The sequence below is a fragment of the Eleutherodactylus coqui genome, chromosome 1, assembly GCF_035609145.1.
Source record: "Eleutherodactylus coqui strain aEleCoq1 chromosome 1, aEleCoq1.hap1, whole genome shotgun sequence".
Taxonomy (NCBI): domain Eukaryota; kingdom Metazoa; phylum Chordata; class Amphibia; order Anura; family Eleutherodactylidae; genus Eleutherodactylus; species Eleutherodactylus coqui.
The window spans coordinates 151,994,573-152,014,830 of NC_089837.1; the positions used below are offsets into that span (position 1 = coordinate 151,994,573).

General features: G+C 42.5%; 1 protein-coding gene across 1 annotated transcript in view; it reads left to right on the forward strand.

Moving 5' to 3' along the window:
- The window catches only part of LOC136626934 (probable cation-transporting ATPase 13A4), a 97,712-nt gene that overhangs the window by 59,424 nt on the left and 18,030 nt on the right, over window positions 1-20,258 (forward strand). Inside the window, exons 13-21 of the mRNA XM_066601894.1 lie at window positions 4,766-4,827; window positions 8,009-8,159; window positions 8,410-8,487; window positions 9,690-9,846; window positions 10,394-10,511; window positions 11,620-11,744; window positions 14,231-14,394; window positions 17,141-17,263; window positions 17,715-17,794. Coding sequence (XP_066457991.1) covers window positions 4,766-4,827; window positions 8,009-8,159; window positions 8,410-8,487; window positions 9,690-9,846; window positions 10,394-10,511; window positions 11,620-11,744; window positions 14,231-14,394; window positions 17,141-17,263; window positions 17,715-17,794 — 1,058 coding nt within the window. The remainder of the gene's footprint in view (window positions 1-4,765; window positions 4,828-8,008; window positions 8,160-8,409; window positions 8,488-9,689; window positions 9,847-10,393; window positions 10,512-11,619; window positions 11,745-14,230; window positions 14,395-17,140; window positions 17,264-17,714; window positions 17,795-20,258) is intronic.

A 20,258-nucleotide genomic window follows, 5' to 3' on the forward strand; every position in this document is an offset into this window, starting at 1 on the left:
AACACATTTTATGAAAAGGTAGTAAATCCACATGAAAACCATTTAGTTTGTCTTTGAGCTGTTTTTGAAACCACCGTCACATACCTATGTGCTTGATCAAATAATTGAAATAGTAAGACAATTGTGCTTTTATGAACAGTGCTATGGTGTTGTGCACAGGGTTAAGGCCCTTTAAGACGGAACGGTTACACTGTGCAACATAATTTTTGTAACAGGTAAGCAGATAGGCGGCTCATAGTAGCTTTAGTGCCCTGAATTCAAATATGATATCCAATGTAATAATGAAATAATGTAATCCAATTGCCGTTGTACTTTATTTTTTGGAAATATGCCTATACAATTAATCCAGTAGGCTCGCCATTAACCTTGCTGAATAAAAAGAATAAGGCCTCATATCCACAGTTAAAATAACATTTAGAATCCGGAGCCGATCACCCACACTCGTGATCCGCTCCCTCTAGGGATGCATTGGACACCCGCAGGTAAGTAAATACCTGCGGATGTCCTTTTCCCCTGAGGCGTGGATTGCGTGTGCGGGAAATCACCCGCAGCATGCTCCATTTTATTGCGGGTCTCCCACATGGACGGCTCCCAGAGGCTTCTATTGAAGCCTACGGAAGCCGTCTGGATCCGCGGCACACCCGCAGCTGAATTTCTGCTCTCCGCCCGGAAGAGCAGGAGTTAAAAAAAATAAAAAATAAAAAAATTGAGTGCACGGCGCATGCGTGCACTCACATCCGCTGGGCCACAGAAAGAAGATCCAGATGCGACAGAGGGAAGATCCGCAGCGTCCGGACAGGTAAGTAATTCTTCTTTTTAGGCCTTATGTCCGCAGGAAAGGAGGGACCTGCTGCAGGATTTTGACTGAAGAATCTGTGGCGGGGTTGATTTTTTTTCCCTGTGGACATGAGGCCTTACAAAAGTGACTGCGCAACTATTTTACTATTGCTGTTACACACCGTGCGCTGACTGAACACTATAAGGGTAGGTTTATGTAACATATAGGGTATGTTTCCACGTGGCGGAAACAACCTGTAAGTTGTAATGAATGTAATGACTATTTTTCAAAATTTAACAATATGGCTGAGAGGCAGATATGTTTGAACACCTCAGACAATTTCTGCTACCCTGTTTCCCTGAAAATAAGACATACCCTGAAAATAAGACACAGCATGATTTTCCAGAATTTTTGAGGATGCAAAATAATTTTTCAGGCTTTTTGAGGATGCTTGAAATATAAGCCCTACACCAAAATTAAGCCCTGCTAACAGTTAATTAAAAAAGTAAATTTAAATAGTGTCCAGGCAGTTATACATGTAAAAAAGTTAAACCTTTTTGAACAAAAATTAATATAAGACACTGTCTTATTTTGGGGGAAACACAGTATGTCTGCGGACAGTTCACAACAAAGACACAGCGGAGGAAAATAACATCCTTGGTAAAGTTTGCCTATCACAAGTAAAGCTTGGTGACCAAGATAAGAAGTGGCACTGCACAACATCTGTGTGTCATGTAACACTCATCTCACACAGTGGCTGAAAGCCAAGAGTAGAGTGCCATTCGTCATTCTAATGGTATGGCGAGAACAAAGAGACCACCATACTGACTGTTACTTCTGTATGACAAAGACCAAAGGTTTCTCCAGTAAGAGAAAGATAAAAATCTGTATCCAGATATACCTTCTGCAATAAAACCTGTGCCTCATGACGCCAGATTACCTATTCCTGATCCAATGGGAGGGTTGCTATTGGCCTCTGGCTGGGCAGCATCCCTGGGACCACTATAGTAGTCACTATTACTACTCAGGCCACTATAGAAGACACTGTTACTACTGGGGCCGCTACGGGGGTCACTTATTACTGTGGCCACTATGGAGGTCACGATTACTACTGAGGGTACTAGAAGGGTCACTGTTACTACTTCGGACAGACCTTTAAAAAAAGGGAAGTACAATTCCAATATGATGGGCGACTTTTGCGGGTTCTTACAGAGGAAAAGTAATGTTTCTTACAGGAGGAAGTCAAGATCCAAGCGCCATTTTCCACCAAAACCCAGTGAATAATTATATTACGGCACGTCTAAAATCTTATCAACTTAAATGAAGGAAATGGTTCGTAACTTGAAGTGATACGTGCTGCGAGTATTCAATGTTACCGGTGGAATCAGCAGGTTTTAATTTTACAGAAACATAGCAATTACTTTCTGTCATGAAAATAAAAAAAAAATAGTTGCACAGTGTTATCGATCAAAAAAATCGTTGAAATGTGTGAAAGTGAACGACGACTGTTCTGTCTAAAAGCAGCCAATGACCAAACGATGAATGTAATCGTTCATTTTCATTCGTCATTTGTTTTATGCAGGCACAAAAATCATTGTTCGCTTTGTGCTGCAGGTTTTGAAGCAGCGCTTCTCCCTGCGGAAATCTCTCGTTCTTTCGCTACGGCCAAACCGCGAGATTTCCGCTGGGAGTCCGGCATGTGAGAGCACAGCCTGAATGGTTTTGTGGGAAAAAGTGTATTAATTTGACTTCAGTCTCGTGAACGTTTTTGCGCAGTATATTACGTATAATATGCTGTGCTGAATTCCCTTTGCTTTATATTGAGCTATTCAGATGAGCACATTTTTTACTCCACTTTCTGTCGCATGAAATTATATGTGGCATGTCCTATTTTTGTGTTTTACATGCCAAAATAGGCCATTTGAAGTCAATGGACCTGTATGAATACACAGGAAACCTGCGTATTCACTGCATATTTGTGCATATAACTAATGGGCCCTTCTGAGTGTTTTGTATTATGCTGCGTATTTACGCATGCAAAAAAATTGTGCAGAAGGGCCGGAACATGCAAGGAATAGGTGTATTATGGTCACGTAAATACACTACATATTATGCGGCCAAAATATGCATATTCCAATATGAACGAACCCCTGCCATTTTATTTTTTTAAGGTACTCTCAGGGAATTTGATTTGAACTTTGTGATCATTTGATCACTTCTATAATATATTGAAATACTTCAGTATTGCGGTATATTGTATTGTTACTATTCACATATTAGGTTCTGCAGCACAGCCCTGCCAAATACATAGTAGCCCAGTGAGCCCTCACTAGTCTTAGGGCTACTATGGCAACTATTGGCACCCTGTGACTGCAGCACAGTGGGTAATGGTGAGTTATAAGGAGGACCCTATTCCAACTGATGGCTTGCATGCTTCGGTCAGGATTTGACAGCTCATACTAGCTATAAAACTGCTGCAGTTGGAGCTAGCTCCAGTTGCATCTGTTTGTGGTTTGATGTCAACTGTTTCAAAGAAGACACAGCTGACCGTTGCATATCACATTTTCACTCCTGTGATGTACATGTAGGTCACAGAAGACGAACTGGTTAAAGAAGCAGGGCTGTTTTTTTTTACTTTAAGAAATCCAGTAGTGTGACTGACCTCTGCTATGATGAACCCTGTTCTGTATCTTGTAGCTAATTCCTGCTGGACTCTATAGTCTGCACTTTTCTTCTGACCTCCAGGTCAGATCACCAGCCCTCTGACATTACCTTCTGCCTTGCGGAATGGGGCGGATTAATGTACATCAGCTGTCATTCTTGCCCATTGCTAGAATTGTAGCTTTCATTGGTTGCCATAGAAAGACCATTTTTCTTTGACAGTTTTCATAAATCTGCCCCATTACTGCAGGACACAGAGCGTTGTCAGAGTGCTGGTCATGTGACCAGGAGGATGGAAGAAAAGGTCAGAATGCATACGGTAGCCTAGAGAAGGCACTCTACAGAACTGGATCACTAACAGTAGAGGTTAGGGATCCTGCGCTGGTTTTCCCTCACCATCACTACTACCAAAAAAAGTACTAATTTAACGGAGACTATATATGAGGGAAGGAAATTGTAAAATGGATACAAGCCAAGGTGTGTGTGTGTGTGTGTGTGTGTGTGTGTGTGTGTGTGTATATAATTTTATTTATTTATTTTCTTATGTCAGCACTTGCTAATTATATAGGTAATAACCGATTGATGTGTATTGGAGTCCTTTTACTCAGGCAGTTCATCTTCCCATGGTGATGACCATTAACTGGCAATGAGTAGTGTTCAGTGCTCATTCCTTATGATTAGACAGGCAGATGATCAGCTTTTTGGGACTATAGTACAATTATTCATCTCTGTACAGCTATCTTTCATTGGTTGCACATCTTCCCTGTTCACACAGGGAGCTGTGCCACCAACCAGCGAGCATTGCTTGCTTGTTCATTGGCTGGTTTGTTGACACATGTACATGGCCCAATCCAGTTGGGTAAACGAGCATTCAAGTGTAATCATTGGCCTGTTTAAAAGACCCTTAAAGCTCTGTTCACATTTTGGTTTAAAAGTGCCATTCTTCTTTTCTGTGATAGAAGAGGAAAATAAGAAAATGGCATGCCAGATCCATCAAATGACAGAAAGCAGTGGCGTCTGTTGGAACTCATTGACAATAATGGGTTCAGTCTGGTTTCCATCATTTTATGTACTACATTACTTTCTGGCATTTCGGACGGAAACCATGATGGAAATAAACAGGAGTCTTATACTACAGTGTTCCTTCATGTTTTTTCAGGAGTTACAAATACTTCATCTAAACAAAATCTACAATATTGCCCTTAAGTACATTTGTACATACGGTCATTGTTCTATTGCCTGCCACTGCTCCCATAAATTTATGCACCCAGCATTACATTTAAAACATAGAAGTAACATATGAGCCTATGTTGTTGTTTTTGCTAGACTGGAACATTAACAGAAGATGGCTTGGATCTTTGGGGAATTGTTCCATCCAATGGATATCGGTAGGTGTTAAAATGAGTACTGTCGCTATGAGCTTTAGGCCTTAATCACACGGGCGTTTTTTGCCGCGATTTGCGGATCGCATGACAGATGCGCATACCCAAAAAGCGTGACCGGGGCCGAAAAATCGCCCGAAAAAACTGCTCCTAGCCGCGTTTCAATAGAAACGGGCCAGAGCTGTCCAGCGCATTGAATTCAATGGAGCCGGCAATACAGCTGGCTCCATTGAAAGCAATGCGCTGCGGGCGAGCTCACGATGAATTGTCGGCAAGGGCTTAAATATATAAGCCCTTCCCTGCAATTCATCCAGAAATGTGTAAAAATAAAAAATAAATATATACTCACCTTGTCCCGGCAGACGGAGTTCAGCGCGGCCGGCCGGCAGTGGGTGTGATTGAGAGCTGCCCCTGATTGGTCTCTGCGCTGAGCCAATCAGGGGCAGCTCTCACTCACACCCACGGCCGGCCGCGCTGAACTCCGTCTGCCGGGACAAGGTGAGTATATATATTTTTTTTATTTTTACACATTTCTGGATGAATTGCAGGGAAGGGCTTATATATTTAAGCCCTTCCCGACAATTCATCCCGCGATCGCCGCTGTATTGCCGGCTCCATTGAATTCAATGGGCAAACATCGTTCTTCTCTGCCACAGCTGTTACAGCTGTGGCAGAGAAGAATGATTTGTCTACTATATGTTCTCAATGGGGTCGGCGCTGCTGCCGCCGGCCCCATTGAGCGCATATAGAGAAGAGAACAGGAATCGCAGATCGCAGATAGGTGCGATCTGCGATTTCTGTTCTATAATTTATCGGACGAGCGCATAAAAAGCGCTCATGTGTCCGATACCATTGCAAAGCAATGGTTTTATAAAATCGCCGGACGTGTGCGCATGCGCAAATCGCGCGAAAAAACGCCCGTCTGACTAAGGACTTAGATTGTACATTTTATGTTACAGTTAGAGAATCCATAACCTTGAAAATATGGTTTAATTTTGGTAATTGGACACCAGTGGGACTGAAAATCTGATGGCCCAATATTAATGCAAAATACATTATCCTATCAAAGGTATTTAGGCAACTCTATTGGTAAAATGGATTGTGACTTATTAGCATATCACTATGACTTATGTGGCATGTGCTAAACCATGCTACATAAGATGCAGAAATTCTTATTTAGGCCACTCTCGCACATCAGTTTCTTTACTGCGATTTTGAATGCCGCAGTAGAACACTCCTATTGATTTTAAGGATGCCTTGCAAACGTGCTTGATTACAGTGCTTTCCAGTGCCCGAATTTATAGTGCTGTCTGCTCTTTTTCCGATTTAGCACACCTCCTCACCCATTACAATAATGGGGTGCACTAAAACCCGCTGTCAGCCGCAGCAACCTGCGCCCGAAAACAAAAGTAAAATCGCAGTGTTTTGCCTAGCGAGCATGTGAGAGCTGCCTTAGGCCGCCTGCAGACGAGCGGGTCGGATCCGGCAGCGAGAAATCTCGCCGCGCGATCCGACCCCAGAGCCTGCAGGGACGAGCGCGTACTCACCCGCGCCTGGCGGCCCCGACTCTTTGATGTGCCGGCTGCCGCGCAGCCAGCGCATGCGCAGACCGGAGCCGGCGGCCAGGTGAGTGCGTGCCCCGCAGAAAATTAGAACATGCCGCGGTTTGTTTGCCGCGCGAGATTTCGCGCGGCCAAACCGCGGCCGTCTGCATAGGAGTGCGTATTGTAATGCACTCCTATGCAGACTTTCAGCGGCGGAAATCCCGCGGGAAATCCCGCGGCGGGATTTCCGCTCGTCTGCAGGCGGCCTTACAGTAACCTTTCTTCCATTGTGTACATGTGAGCATGTTAACTTAGTAAGATGTAGGCACTTTTAAATGCATGATAAACGCACTTAGGCCTCCTGCCCACAGCTGGGTCGGATTCCAAATGTGAAATCTTGCAGCGGAATCAGGCCCGGTTCTCCGACAGTAACCGCAGAAACCCATACTCGCCTGTCCAGATCTGCAATGAGTGCCTCGGCCGGCGAGCCATCTCGCATGCGAAGTGCAGGGCATGATGCGGATTCTCGCAATATTTGCGCAGTGCTCACTGCGGAAGTGCCGCGAGACGGATGGCTTCCCTTGACTGCAATGGAAGCTGTCAATGCGATTTTCCTCACCAAATAGAGCATGCTACGATTCTTCCTCGCGAGCTGAAAATTGCAGTTTATTTCCGCTTGTGGGCAGGGAAGAAACTTTTAACATAGCATGTCTATGGACAGACATTGCTGTGGACTTCACTGCAGGTGTCTGGCCACGAATTTCGCAGCGAAAATCCATCCGTGGGCATTGGGCCTTAAAGGGGTTGTCCCGCGAAACAAAGTGGGGGTATACACTTCTGTATGGCCATATTAATGCACTTTGTCATGTACATTGTGCATTAATTATGAGCCATACAGAAGTTATTCACTTACCTGTTCCGTTGCTAGCGTCCTCGTCTCCATGGTGCCGTCTAATTTTCAGCGTCTAATCGCCCGATTAGACGCGCTTGCGCAGTCCGGTCTTCTTCTTTTCTGAATAGGGCCGCTCATGCCGGAGAGCGGCTCCTCGTAGCTCCACCCCGTCATGTGCCGATTCCAGCCAATCAGGAGGCTGGAATCGGCAATGGACCGCACAGAAGACCTGCGGTCCACCGAGGGTGAAGATCCCGGCGGCCATCTTCACAAGGTAAGTAAGAAGTCACCGGAGCGCGGGGATTCAGGTAAGCACTCTCTGGTTTGTTTTTTTAACCCCTGCATCGGGTTTGTCTCGCGCCGAACGGGGGGGCTATTGAAAAAAAAAAAAACCCGTTTCGGCGCGGGACAACCCCTTTAAGCGTTCTTAGTCATGGCTGGCTAAGTCTTCATAATAACGTTCCTAAATACTAAAATCACTCCAGTTACCTTATACAAAACTTCCCCGCGGCAAGGGGTGCAGAAGACACAGAAGTGAAATCCCTTCCCAAAACAGCAGCATTGAATCATCTCAAGCGCTCTGACTGGAGGTCCCAAAGCAGATGTGGAACCAGCCTTAACCTGTGATATTTTTCCTCTTTTTGAAGGTTTTATACTTCTGTATTTTGCATTTCTATCTGTTTTGTATTAAAAAGATTATTCAATGACCGAATACTAGATTTAATAATTTAACATGCTTGCTTAATTTTAGATTTCAGGATATTATTCCAACCACAAGTAGCTCATCACTTTCTTGGGGGCCTCTGCTAGGAGCTATGGCTTCCTGCCATTCATTGATTGTGTTAGATGGGAGCGTACAAGGAGATCCGCTGGACCTGAAAATGTTTGAGTTCACATGCTGGGTAAATTCTTTTGTCTCTTATTACATGATTCCAGGTGAAAGGTGGAAGCCTGTGCTGCAAGAGTATTAGCCTGAAACTGGTTGCTAACTACTCCTTTAACATTGACGTAAATTAAATGATGACAGTGTAATGTTCTATGGGGAAAATTCTCGGAGAAACCAGGCCTACAAGCTAAATAAGGATTAATTTACTTGGTGATGGATTTTTGAAATTTCTATTTTAATATATGCTATTTTTTTTTTCTACCAAGGACATTGAAGAGGCAGTAGGTGACAGTGTCCAGTCTATGCAAACCATGACTGTGAAACCAGGTCCTGAAGCAAAAAAGGTAAAATATTTAGAGATCAGTATTGCTAGTAGTTATTTATGCTGTTACCAACAGACCATATCCATAGTAAGCTCACATAACCGTAGCCCAAGGGTACAGCATTTTCAGAATAGTTGCCTGCTTACGTTATTTGTCATTTTGTATACTTGCATCCTTATAGCAAGTATTTTAAATACATACTAGTTCTCTGGCCCGAACATGTCAGCTGCACCTCAAGAACATCACAATAATCCGCTCTTTTCCCACCGTGGATGCGCTAAAAACGCTCACTGTTGCCCTCATCCACTTCCGCCTCGATTATTGCAACTCATTGCTGATCGGCCTCCCCTGCACCAGACTCTACCCTCTCCAATCCATCCTGAATACAGCAGCCAGGCTCTTCCTGTCCAGCTGCTACCTGGATGCCTCTGCCCTGTTCTGGTCATTGCACTGGCTGCCTGTTAAATACAGAATTCAATTTAAACTCACTATCTTCATCATAAAGCCGTCCACAGGGCAGCACCACCATACATTGCCTCCCTCATCTCAATGCATCACCCAGCCAGGGCTCTCGGCTCTGCTAACGAAACCAGACTGAGCGCCCCTTTAATTCGAACCTCTCATTCCTGCCTCCAAGACTTCTCCGGAGCAGCACCGGTCCTCTGGAACGCACTATCAAAGGCTATCCGGGCAATCCAGGACTCGCAGAACTCCAGGCGTGCTCTAAAAACGCACCTCTTCAGGGAGGCACACCGCATTCCCTAAACAAACCCCTCTGTACTCCGCCTGATAACATGCTCCCTGACCTATTGACTGCAATCCCTGCTAGCCACCATAAACCGCCCCTGCAGTCACACCGATTCTGCCATCACACGGCTAAATGTCTGACCATTGTATGTGTATAGCATCCCTCACTCTCCACCTCGCCATACCGTGCACATCTCCAGCCCCTTTACCTTCTGTATCACCCCATTATTTGTAGTATGTAAGCTCGTTGGAGCAGAACCCTCACCCCTATTGTATCAATCAACTGATTACTATATGTAACCATGGTTCTGTAATTTTTGTACTTTTGTCTTTCTGTATTCCCCCTGTCTATGTAAGCGCTGTGGAATATGTTGGCGCTATACAAATAAAGATTAAGTACAAAGTACTGGCATAGAAAGATCACTGAGCTTGAACCTATATGTCTTATTAACAGCGGCATAATTTATTGCTACTAGGTCACTGTTGAAGGTATCGTCATCCTGCAACAATTCCCATTCTCCTCCGGCTTGCAGCGCATGTCTGTGATCACCCAAATCCTCAATGGTGATGAATATGCGGTCTACATGAAAGGCGCTCCAGAGATGGTGGCTTCATTTTGCAAACCAGATACAAGTTAGTAGTTTCTCTCCAAAACAAAATTGCCCTAGAAAGGTTGATCCTTTGGTACCAGCAGTTGTGAATGGATGTGATTAAATAGGTATAAACCGGAGTTAAAGTAGAAAGGAACCAGCCATGTAATCTCTCTCGCATCAAGGGATAGTCAAGCAATAGTAATGTGCAGTTGTGTTATAGGATGACCCATTTTTAGACTATTGACCACCTTTCCTATATATACTGTATGTACCAGACCTGTAAACTTGTTAGTGTTCCTGCCTGAGTATCCTACTCGTGGTGGAATGAATTGGGGAGTTACTGTTCGTTTCATTTTCAGATATATAAGGTTTGGTTCCCCAAAGGAGAGTCTTCGTTTTAATACATACCGCGATACTTAGCAGACTTTGCTGTGAACATTCAGGCTCCTTGTAGCCATGTTGTTGATGCCCCTATTATAAGTGCTGTTACTGTATTTGTTTTGTTAGGTGCTCTATGAATTACAAAAACGGTGAATTGGCACTTTTAAATGTTGTCTGAAATTATAATATTCTGGTTTACCAAACAGTTCCTACCAACTTCTCGGAAGAGCTGGAGCTTTACACAAAGCAAGGCTTCCGTGTTATTGGTCTGGCATACAAAATATTGAACAGAAGTGAAAATGCAAATGTCAAAGATTTAAAGCGGTAAGGTTATTTCCTTTTTTGATCATTTTGCTATATAAAACTTTGTGTAAGGGCCGCTTCACGTGTGTGTGTGTGTGTGTGTGTGTGTGTGTGTGTGCAGCGAAGTGTATTTGTGCATGAACGAGGTTGATTGAAGTACATTTGCATGCATGTCTACTACAGTGTATTACTGTACTTTTTATGCACGCAGGGCCCGTTTGCACATGCACAACACACCCTTCCCATGGATTAAAAGGCTAAGGAGCCTAATGAGGTCCAGATGTGTTCATTTCTCTGCGTTTTGCACGGTGTTTCACGTTTCCCCTTGCGTATTTGCACACCTCTCATAAACTTCTTTGGGGCTTTTGGTGTGCAAACACGCAGGGTAATAGAGAAAGAACTACTTCTTTCTGCGCATGAAACACTCTCATGATATCATGAAATCAATGGGTTCTATTCTCTGTGTTTATTGTATGTCCAAATGTTGTGTGCGCATAAACACTATCGTGTGAAGTAGCCCTCGCAAAAAAAAACTTTGTTCTTATTGTTCCTGATTGTGAATCTGTAATAGATTCACACTTGAGGAATGAGCAAAATTAGAGAATTTTTAAATTGACCCTTCCTATATGCTTGTCTTGGCATTTTCTGATCCTTTGTATTTGATAAAGGTCCCGTCATCATTAAGCTATTGTTCTTGCCTAGGGTTGTATTGACATACAGAAGTAAGGTAGGGCAGCAGATGATACAAGGAGTTTAAGAAAAGCTAGCAGCATGTTGGTCTATTACAGCTACCCATAGCTTTTAGCACCCCTGAAAGTTTTGTATTTTCACTTGGATCACTCAGAGTAAATTGTATACTGGCCTCATCACACCACAGTTGACACAGATAGAATATTGCCGTTCTTGCAGTACACAAGGACAGTTAGAAAAATAAGAAGTAATAATATTCTCTGTTTGCAATTTCTGAAAATAATGTAGTACCTCTGGGTATGACTACTTTATAAAGTAGACTTTTCGTGTCCAAATCATCCTGTGATTTATACATGTAGGTCATTGCGAAGTCGTCGTCTTTACATCTAATCCAGCTCTCTTGTTTGTATATTTTAATATTTTTCCCTTTTACAACAAGGGATGAAGTGGAATGCAACCTTACGTTCCTTGGTCTTCTTGTCATGGAAAATCGTCTTAAATTAGAAACCAGACCAGTATTAAAGGAGCTGTCCAATGCCAGGGTCAGAACTGTAATGATTACAGGTATGATTCTGAATTACTGTGGCTACAATGTGCCAGGGCTGTGTAATAGCGGTCTACTGTCTCTAACACTATGTCCTTTCTCTACCTAAAACTGAACCTCTCAAAAACTGACCACCTGGTGTTTCTGCCCTCTGCTAACCGGCCTCATCCTGACCTCTTCATCTCAGTGTGTGGCACCACCATAACTCCCAGCACGCTCGCTGTCTTGGGGTTACATTCTACTCTGATCTCTCCTTTTCCCCCTATATCCAATTTCTTGCTCGAACATGTCAGCTGCACCTCAAGAACATTGCGAGAATCCACTCCTTTCTCACCGTGGACATGCTAAAAAACGCTCACTGTTGCCCTCATCCACTCTCTGCTTGATTTATTACAACTTGCTGATGATCGGCCTCCCCCACGCCACACTCTCCCCTCTCCAATCCATCCTGAATGTTGCGGGCAAGCTCCTCTTCCTGTCCAGCTGCTACATGGACAACTCTGCCCTGTACCAGTCACTGCACTGGCTGCCAGTATAATATAGAATTAAATTCAAACTCACTACCTTCATCCATAAAGCTCTCCATAGCACCACTCTGCCCTACATTGCCTCCCTCATCTCAATCCACCACCCAGTCCACGCCCTCCGCTCCGCTAACAAAATCAGATTAAATGCCCCTAACTTCTCATTCCTGCCTCCAAGACTTCTCCAGAGCAGCTCCAGTTCTCTGGAATGCGCTACCTAAAGCTAATCAGGCAATCCCTGACTTGCACAACTTCAGGTGTGCTCTAAAAACACATCTCTTCATAGGGTCATACGTACCACATCCCCTAAACCAAACCCCTCTGTACTCCGCATGATAACATGCTCCCTGTCCTACTGAGTGCAATCCCTACTAGCCGCCATCAACCACTCCCTGCAGTCATACCGATTCAGCCACCACACGGCTTAAGTATGACCATTGTCTATCTGTATAGCAAGCCACACCCTCCACCTCGCCATACCATGCACATCTCCAGCTCCTTTTCCTTTTGTATCACCCCATGATCTGTAGTATGTAAGCTCGTTGGAGCAGGACCCTCACCCCTACTGTTTCCATCAATTAGATTACTACATGTAACCGTGTTTTTTGTTTTTGTATCTGTTCTTCCCTGTCTTATAACTAAACTTTTATAACTTGGGCTGGAGATTGCAGTTGTCTATTTCAATTGTTGATTTATAAAGCTCAGCCTAAACCAACTGAGAGAAATAAAGTAACACTTTTATTTTATTTTATAGAACTTTTTATATTTTGTTTTTTTGAGCTCACACCACTCTTTCATATGGTATTTTGTATTACCCTTTCAGTTCAGCTTTTTTTCTTGCTCATTAAAAAAAAGCTATGAGCTTCAAACATTTTAAGTGGTGCCATTACAAGTGTTGCCTGTAGAAAGAAAATGCTGTGCTAGAGGTGAAAAGATGATAATGTGTTTGTCTTGAAAGACATTTATTTACATTTTGTCCTTTTTTTTTTTAATTTTTTTTTTTTTTTTTTATTGCTTTTTCCACGGTTTTGCTAAAGAACACTTTGGTTATACTATAGGGCTTTACAATATACAATCTCTATCTCATATCTCTCCCTCTCTGAGTGACTGACTTGCCACTGATTCTCCAACTTGACCATTCTTTTGGTCCTATTTGAGAAAAGTAAAGTGGTCACAACTCGATTTAATCAATGCTAATTGCAAAAGTATGTTATATTATGTTAAATTTCAAGTTTGTACGACACCAGGAAGTTAGAGAATTAGACTAAGTACATTTCATAGGGGTGCACTTACTCTTGCATTTAGCATTGAATAATCGAGTCGCAACCCCTTTACTTATCTCATTTAGGATGTAAAGAATGGACGTGGCAAATTACATGTTTGTGAGGTTCAGTTGTGTGATATTAGTTACATTACAAAGGGGGTCACTTACATTTGTTCTTAGAATTGAAACAATCCGTGATACATGAGCTAGTTCTTTTCTTAGAAACCTTAAAGCCTAAGTAAATGATTTGTATACTGAGGAGAATCTACTTCACCTATACTTGTATATACTGAGGACAATCTAATGCTCCTCTTTGTATGTACTTAAAAGATTCTAAGTCACCTCTGTGTGCATGTACTGAGCAGAAAAAAAGGGGCCCTGGACTGCAGGGATGGAGCATGCCTTTAGGCCTAAAAAGGGGCTGCAACATCCAGTCTGGGGGTAAATTTAAGTAAAAATAAGCATTACCTTTTAAGGTTAAAAAGTGAGGCGAGTGGGAGGAGTGGCACATTCTGTTGAGGGACATTAGTACATGCAGCCTGAGGAGAATCTAACGCTCCTCTATGTGTATACATATTTTATTCCTCGGTTCCTCTAAAATTACCAAAACTTCATAAAATTTTCAGTGTGAACAACATTTAAACACCGGTATCAAAGTAACTTAGGTGACGCCGGGTATATCGGCTAGTTATATAATACGGTAATGTTTCTCCCTCAGGTGACAATCTGCAGACAGCTGTAACTGTTGCTAAAAATTCTGGGATGATAAGTGAAAGCAGCACTGTTATCCTGGTAGATGCCAAAGAGCCCACTGATTCTAGATTGGCCTCTATTACATGGACTGTTGTAGAGGGCATGAAAATGAAAAGTTTTGAAGAGGTGGTAAGTGGCTTTGTCATACAGTTATGTTTATTTAATAGAATGTATTTATAGGATTATTAGTAAATATTAGTTTTATTTCTATAGAATTTAAATATTTCCATAATATTTTTTTAGATTTTGGAATCTAACAGAATCATAGACCTGGAAAAGACCCTTCTAAAGTTCTAGCTATTACTTCCCAGTAGGAGGAGGACAAGGATTATTTTGTATGGCCCCACCACGTATTGTAGCACTTTACAAATCAGAAGTAACAAATACAAAATAACATATAGTATTAATATACCGTATCAAACTGATAGATAGCTTTAACAATAGGGGTGAGGGTCCTGGTTTCAAGAGTCTATAGAATATAAGGGGATAGATGTGACACAAGGTATTAAAACTTCTACCACGCACTGAGATGAGAATATCAGGTTTAGGCGGTGGAAACACAAGAAAATCAGTTTTTGAGAGATTGTTATAGAGAGATGACATAGTGATAGAAACAGTGGACAGACAATCACTTAGGTCTTGTAGTAGTGAAGATGTGATCTTATGGGAAGAAGTGTATAATTGTGAGTCCTCAGCATAGAGATGCTACCGAAAGCCAAATTTGCTAATAGTTTGCCCAATAGGTGCCGTGTAGATTCGGAAAAAAGGAGAGGACTGAGAACAAGACCTTATAGAACCCCAACAGCAGGGGAAGAGAAGTAGGGCTGGCAAATTATACACTATGTGAGGGGTCAGAAAAGTGGGCAAAAAAACAGGCGCGAACAGTGTTTTTGGCGGATGTGGGAGGGAATAGTCTTTGTTAATTTACAGAAAAAGTTTAATAAACTTTCAAACTATATAAATTAGTGCTCAGATGTCCATTGGGCGTACCTGAACATAAGTATCCTGGTGAATTAATGCTTAGACATATCTCTTTTGTTTGATTGATGTGGATTTACAGATTCCCATTAGGACCAAACTTCCTTCATGTACTACATGCTCAAATGTGACTGCAGCAGAATTTGGTGTATATATCAGTTTAAGATGCTTGTTTTCTTTTTTCCAACATCAGTGGGTCCTGATAAGTGCATATTCTACCCTGTTTCCCCGAAAATAAGAAAGTGCCTTATATTAATTTTTGCTCCAAAAGATTTCATTTTTTTACATGTATAGCTGCCTGGACAATATTTAAATTGGCTTTTTTTTTTATTAACTGTAACTAGGGCTTGTTTTTGGAGCAGGGCTTATATTTCAAGCATACTCAAAAAGCCTGAAAAATAATTCTGCATCCTTAAAAATCATGCCATGTCTTATTTTTGGGGTAGGTCTCATTTTCAGGGAAACAGGGTAGATTATCAGACTTTTTAGAAAAAGAAAATGTTTGCCCAAGATGAAATGTTAACACAAAATCTGCTACTTTTTTAAATCCCAGGAATTGGTTACAGTTTGCTCAGTCTTCTGCTTTTGGTCTTTCACAATTTTTGCAGTTGAATATATCAGACGTTTGGAATAATTTGATGCCAAATTAAAGGATGTCATCGCATCTTTTTGTTAAGGATTCTTTTTTTCAAAATGTGAAACTTTTTTTATACTATTTTTACAATAATTTACATGTGTATTGTATGTATTATATCAAAGTATCTTGAATCTTATCCCCTCTCCTCCCTCCTAGGCTATGTGCTGTATGTTTAGCTCTTCGAGTCTCGCCTGATGTTTCCATTTGTAAACCACATATAAATTTAGTAGCCTTATCGTATTAGATTCTGGCAGAATGAAACTGCCTGTGATTCATTAGTACACTATCCAACCAAAAGTAATTGGACACCTGAGCAAGTGTAAAAAGCAGTATTTAATTATATACGTTAATACTTAGTGTGGCCTTGTTGGCTCCAATGACATTGGGTACTCTAGGTGGTAAATGTTCTACTAGCGTCTGATACACTCCAGCTCGTATTTCCTTCTATTCGTTTTTTAAAAAATTTGGTGAGTTTTCTCAAAGAAGATGCATCGGCCTGTCTACAATGTTGCAAGGAGCGCCGTTATTGGACAATTAAGCAATGGAAGAACATTCTTTGGAGTGATGAATTGTACTACTCCATTTTCAAATCGGATGGCCGTACCTGGGTGTGGAGGATGCCTGGGGAATGCCTTTTTCCGGAGTGTGTTGTGCCAACAATTAAATACCGCTGAGGTTCAGTTATGCTTTGGGGATGTTTTTGTGGTGCGGTCTTGGTTCATTGGTTGTAGTGGCAAAAAACATGAACACGGAAGTGTATCTCTTACGTTCAAGACCGTAATGTGTTGCCAACAATATGGCAATACTCTGGAAATGGTCAGTAATACTTCCAACAAGATAACGTGCCTTGTCTTATGTGGATGGTTGCATACTTGGAGTGGCTGGCACAGAGCCCAACCTGAACCCTACTGAATATCTTTGGGATGAACTGGAATGTTGGGGCAGGAAATATGCACTGCATTTTTTTTTCTTCTTTTTCTTTGAGAGACCTCACCAGATGTTTGCAGAATGAACTGAGAGAAATATTACCTAAAGGGTATCGGGCGTTAATAGAAGGTTTACCACAGAGCGTATCCAATGTCATTAGGGCCAAAGGAGGCCCCGCTAATTATCAACACGTCTAAATAAATACTACTTTTGATTCTTGTTCAGGCGTCTAATTACTTTAGGTAGGATGGTGTGTATTAACTTTGCCTATTCAGAATATGTCATAATTCTTCTAAAGTTTAACTGAGGAATTGGACATTTCTGTCATTCTAGGACATTTGTATTGACATTCAGAATAATGGCAAACCAGACCTTGAAAAACCACCTTATTATTTTGCCATGACTGGAAGCACTTATGATGTCATTTTGCAGTATTTTAATAATTTGCTACAAAAGGTAAGCAGATTTCTAATTTTTGAACCATAACCGGTTACATGAGCTTATGGGAAAATATAGAATGGCTAAAATAGATCAATAGGCATAACCTAATGAACTAGCTGGTCTATTTTTTACATCTGTAATTGGGGATAGGAATAGACTTGGGTACATATTACTCTTCCATATAAAGAGGATTTGTTCATACATGTGAAACTGTACTTTACTAGGTTGTTGTGACATTTCCAAGACTAAAACTCCCTTTCCTCACCATAGACCAAAGCATACACTTATGACTCTTTGTGGCGGTATAAGGAATGATGGAAATCTTAAATATGGATAACTTGCTCTTAATCTGCAGAGGTTTACAATGCACTTTGGGACATTTGTAGCTAGTAGGCATGGGATGTGAAATGTGTGAATATATTATATATGCCACAATATGCCTAACTTGTCTAATGATTGGTTTCAGATGCTCATAAATGGAACAGTATTTGCTAGAATGTCTCCAGGTCAAAAATCAAGCCTTGTTGAGGAATTCCAAAAATTAGGGTAGGTCCCATTTGGATTGTGTTGAAATGCCATGTTGTCTGTTTGCAAGATGTTAATATGATTGTTTTGAAATTGCATCCAGATATTGGTACAGATTTTATAATGTCTTATATCCAAGCTCTAAAGGTATCTAAACGCTCTGGATGTAACTACAAGTGTCAGACAGAGCTGTCATTAAACATTTTTACTCTAAATTAAAAATGGCGATCTCTCTTCATACAACGTGAGCGGCGGCTGTTCCTTATAGCCGACACCTGCCCACAACAGTTCCGATAAACCGCGCCGCTCATTGGAGCTGTTGACTTTTTAAATACCGCTGTCAATTTTGACATCAGCATTTAAATCCCCCAGCTGATGTTCCAGGATGAGCTCGCGGGTTGCCATGCAGGTGTCATGAAAGGCTGTCATAGTAGAATGCCTATCAGATCACAGTATAATGTAATGCCATGGCATTACATCATACTACAAGAGCGATCAAAGCATTGCATGTTCGTGTCCCCTTGGGGGACTAAAAAAAAAAGTAAAAATAATTTTTAAAAGGTTTGACTAATTAAAAAAAATGTAAAAAAAAATACTTTTGCCATATTTATAATAAATAACGTTGTCCGAAGAAAAAATGAATGCCAGAATTGTTCTTTTTTTGGTCACCTCGTCTCCAAGAAAAAATGTTATGAAAAGCAATCAAAAGTAATATGTACTCAAGAATGGTACCAACAGAAACTACAGGATGTCCCACAAAAACCAAGCCCGCACACAGCTATGTTGACTAAAAAAATGTAAAAAAAAGTTATGGCTGTCAGAAGATGGCTGCAAAAAATAATTTAAAAAAATTAAATATTTTTGAAAAAGGTAACCTAGTAAGTTAGGTTTAATGAAGACAATGTCCATCTAGTTCAGCCTGTTTCAACACCCTCTCCCCTTGTTGATCCAGAGGAAGGCAAAAAACCCCTATGAGGAAGAAGCCAATTAGCCCATTTGGGGGTAAAATTCCTTCCTAACTCATGGCAGTCAGAATAATTGCTGGATCAAAGTTTGATAATTCCTACCTGACTGCAAGACCCGGATCAACAATGCTAGGAGTGGATGGGGAAAGGTTGGTGCTCACCACGGAGGATTCATGATTCATGACCGGGCTGGCGATTTGGAGGGATGCTGGGAGGGTTGTTCCCCCCCCCCACATCAGAGGGTGCAGGGGGGGTCCCCCTGGGGTCTGTTCACCTCCAAGGAAGAAGAGGCCCAACCGACGGAGGTGGAAGTGCTATAGTCTGGGGACTTACCGCCTGCTCCGCGTGCGTTTCCTCGATCGCTCAACTCTGGGTTGCTCTCCTGATGACACGCCAGGGTCCCCAGGTCTCCAGGAACCTATCATGCGTTCCACTGGCCCAGCTCGAGAGCTCCTCTAGGTTTGCAAGCAAGTCAACTCTGGATCTCCAGAGAGTTAGCGTGGGAGGGTCCTTCTGTTTCCTCATCACCGGGATAAGGGATCTGGCTGTGTCGATCAGGAGAGCAATCAGCCTATGTTTAGTCGGGTGGAAGGTTGGGGTAGGTCTCCACAGGAGGACCACGTCTGGGGAAAGCACCAGGTCAGGCGCGATCTTTTTCATCTCCTCGGCTAGAGCCCTCCAGAAGGGGGCAATGACCGGGCAGTCCCACCAAATATGTAGGTAAGATCCTGTGGAGCTCCCACATCTCCAGCACTCATCCCCCGCCAACAGGTTGTGGTCGTGTAGCCATTGCGGGGTCCTGTACCACCGCGCCAGGAGTTTGTAGTGGGACTCCTGGGCGGTGACACACGAGGAGAGCCCAAAGGCTGTTTTTAGTATTGATTTGGCCTCGCTTTCAGATAGAGCTTCGCATTACTCTATCTCCCAGGAGACGAGGAAGGCAGGTTTCGTGTAAGTAGGGTGGGATATAAAGTTCTTTCGGATATGGGAAATTTTCCTCAGAGAAGGGGAAGCGAGGTTACCAATCGCAGGTTTCAAAGGGAGTAAGTGGCCTAAGAGAGCTGCAAATTTTCAGAAAATCATTTAGGACTCTCACTATGTGGGTCGATACCAGAAAGGGGAGAGGGCGATTAGGGAGGAGGTCATTCAGGGTAGTGAGAGGGGCCTCGTGCTTGCGAGCGAGTACGTCTTGGAAGCGTTTTTCGGAGAGCATCCTCCAAACCCGCGTCGTACACGGGTCCAATGGGAGATTCATATATTTGTAAAGGGCGGACAGGGGTGTGCAGGGGGAGGGGGGTGGAGCCAGGGTTTTCCCTAGGGCGTCCCAGGATTCCATCGCTCCCTCCAGAAGGGGTTTTTTCCTGCGATCTCTACTGCCCCTCTTTCCTGGGAACCAGAGGTCCTCTACCAGAGAAGGGCTGTAAGACCCCTTTGCTAAACGATGGATCAGTGGGTCTCTATTTGGGTGTGTTAATTCTATCCAGTGGTTCAGAAGGTTGGCAAGATAGAATTCCTGCGGG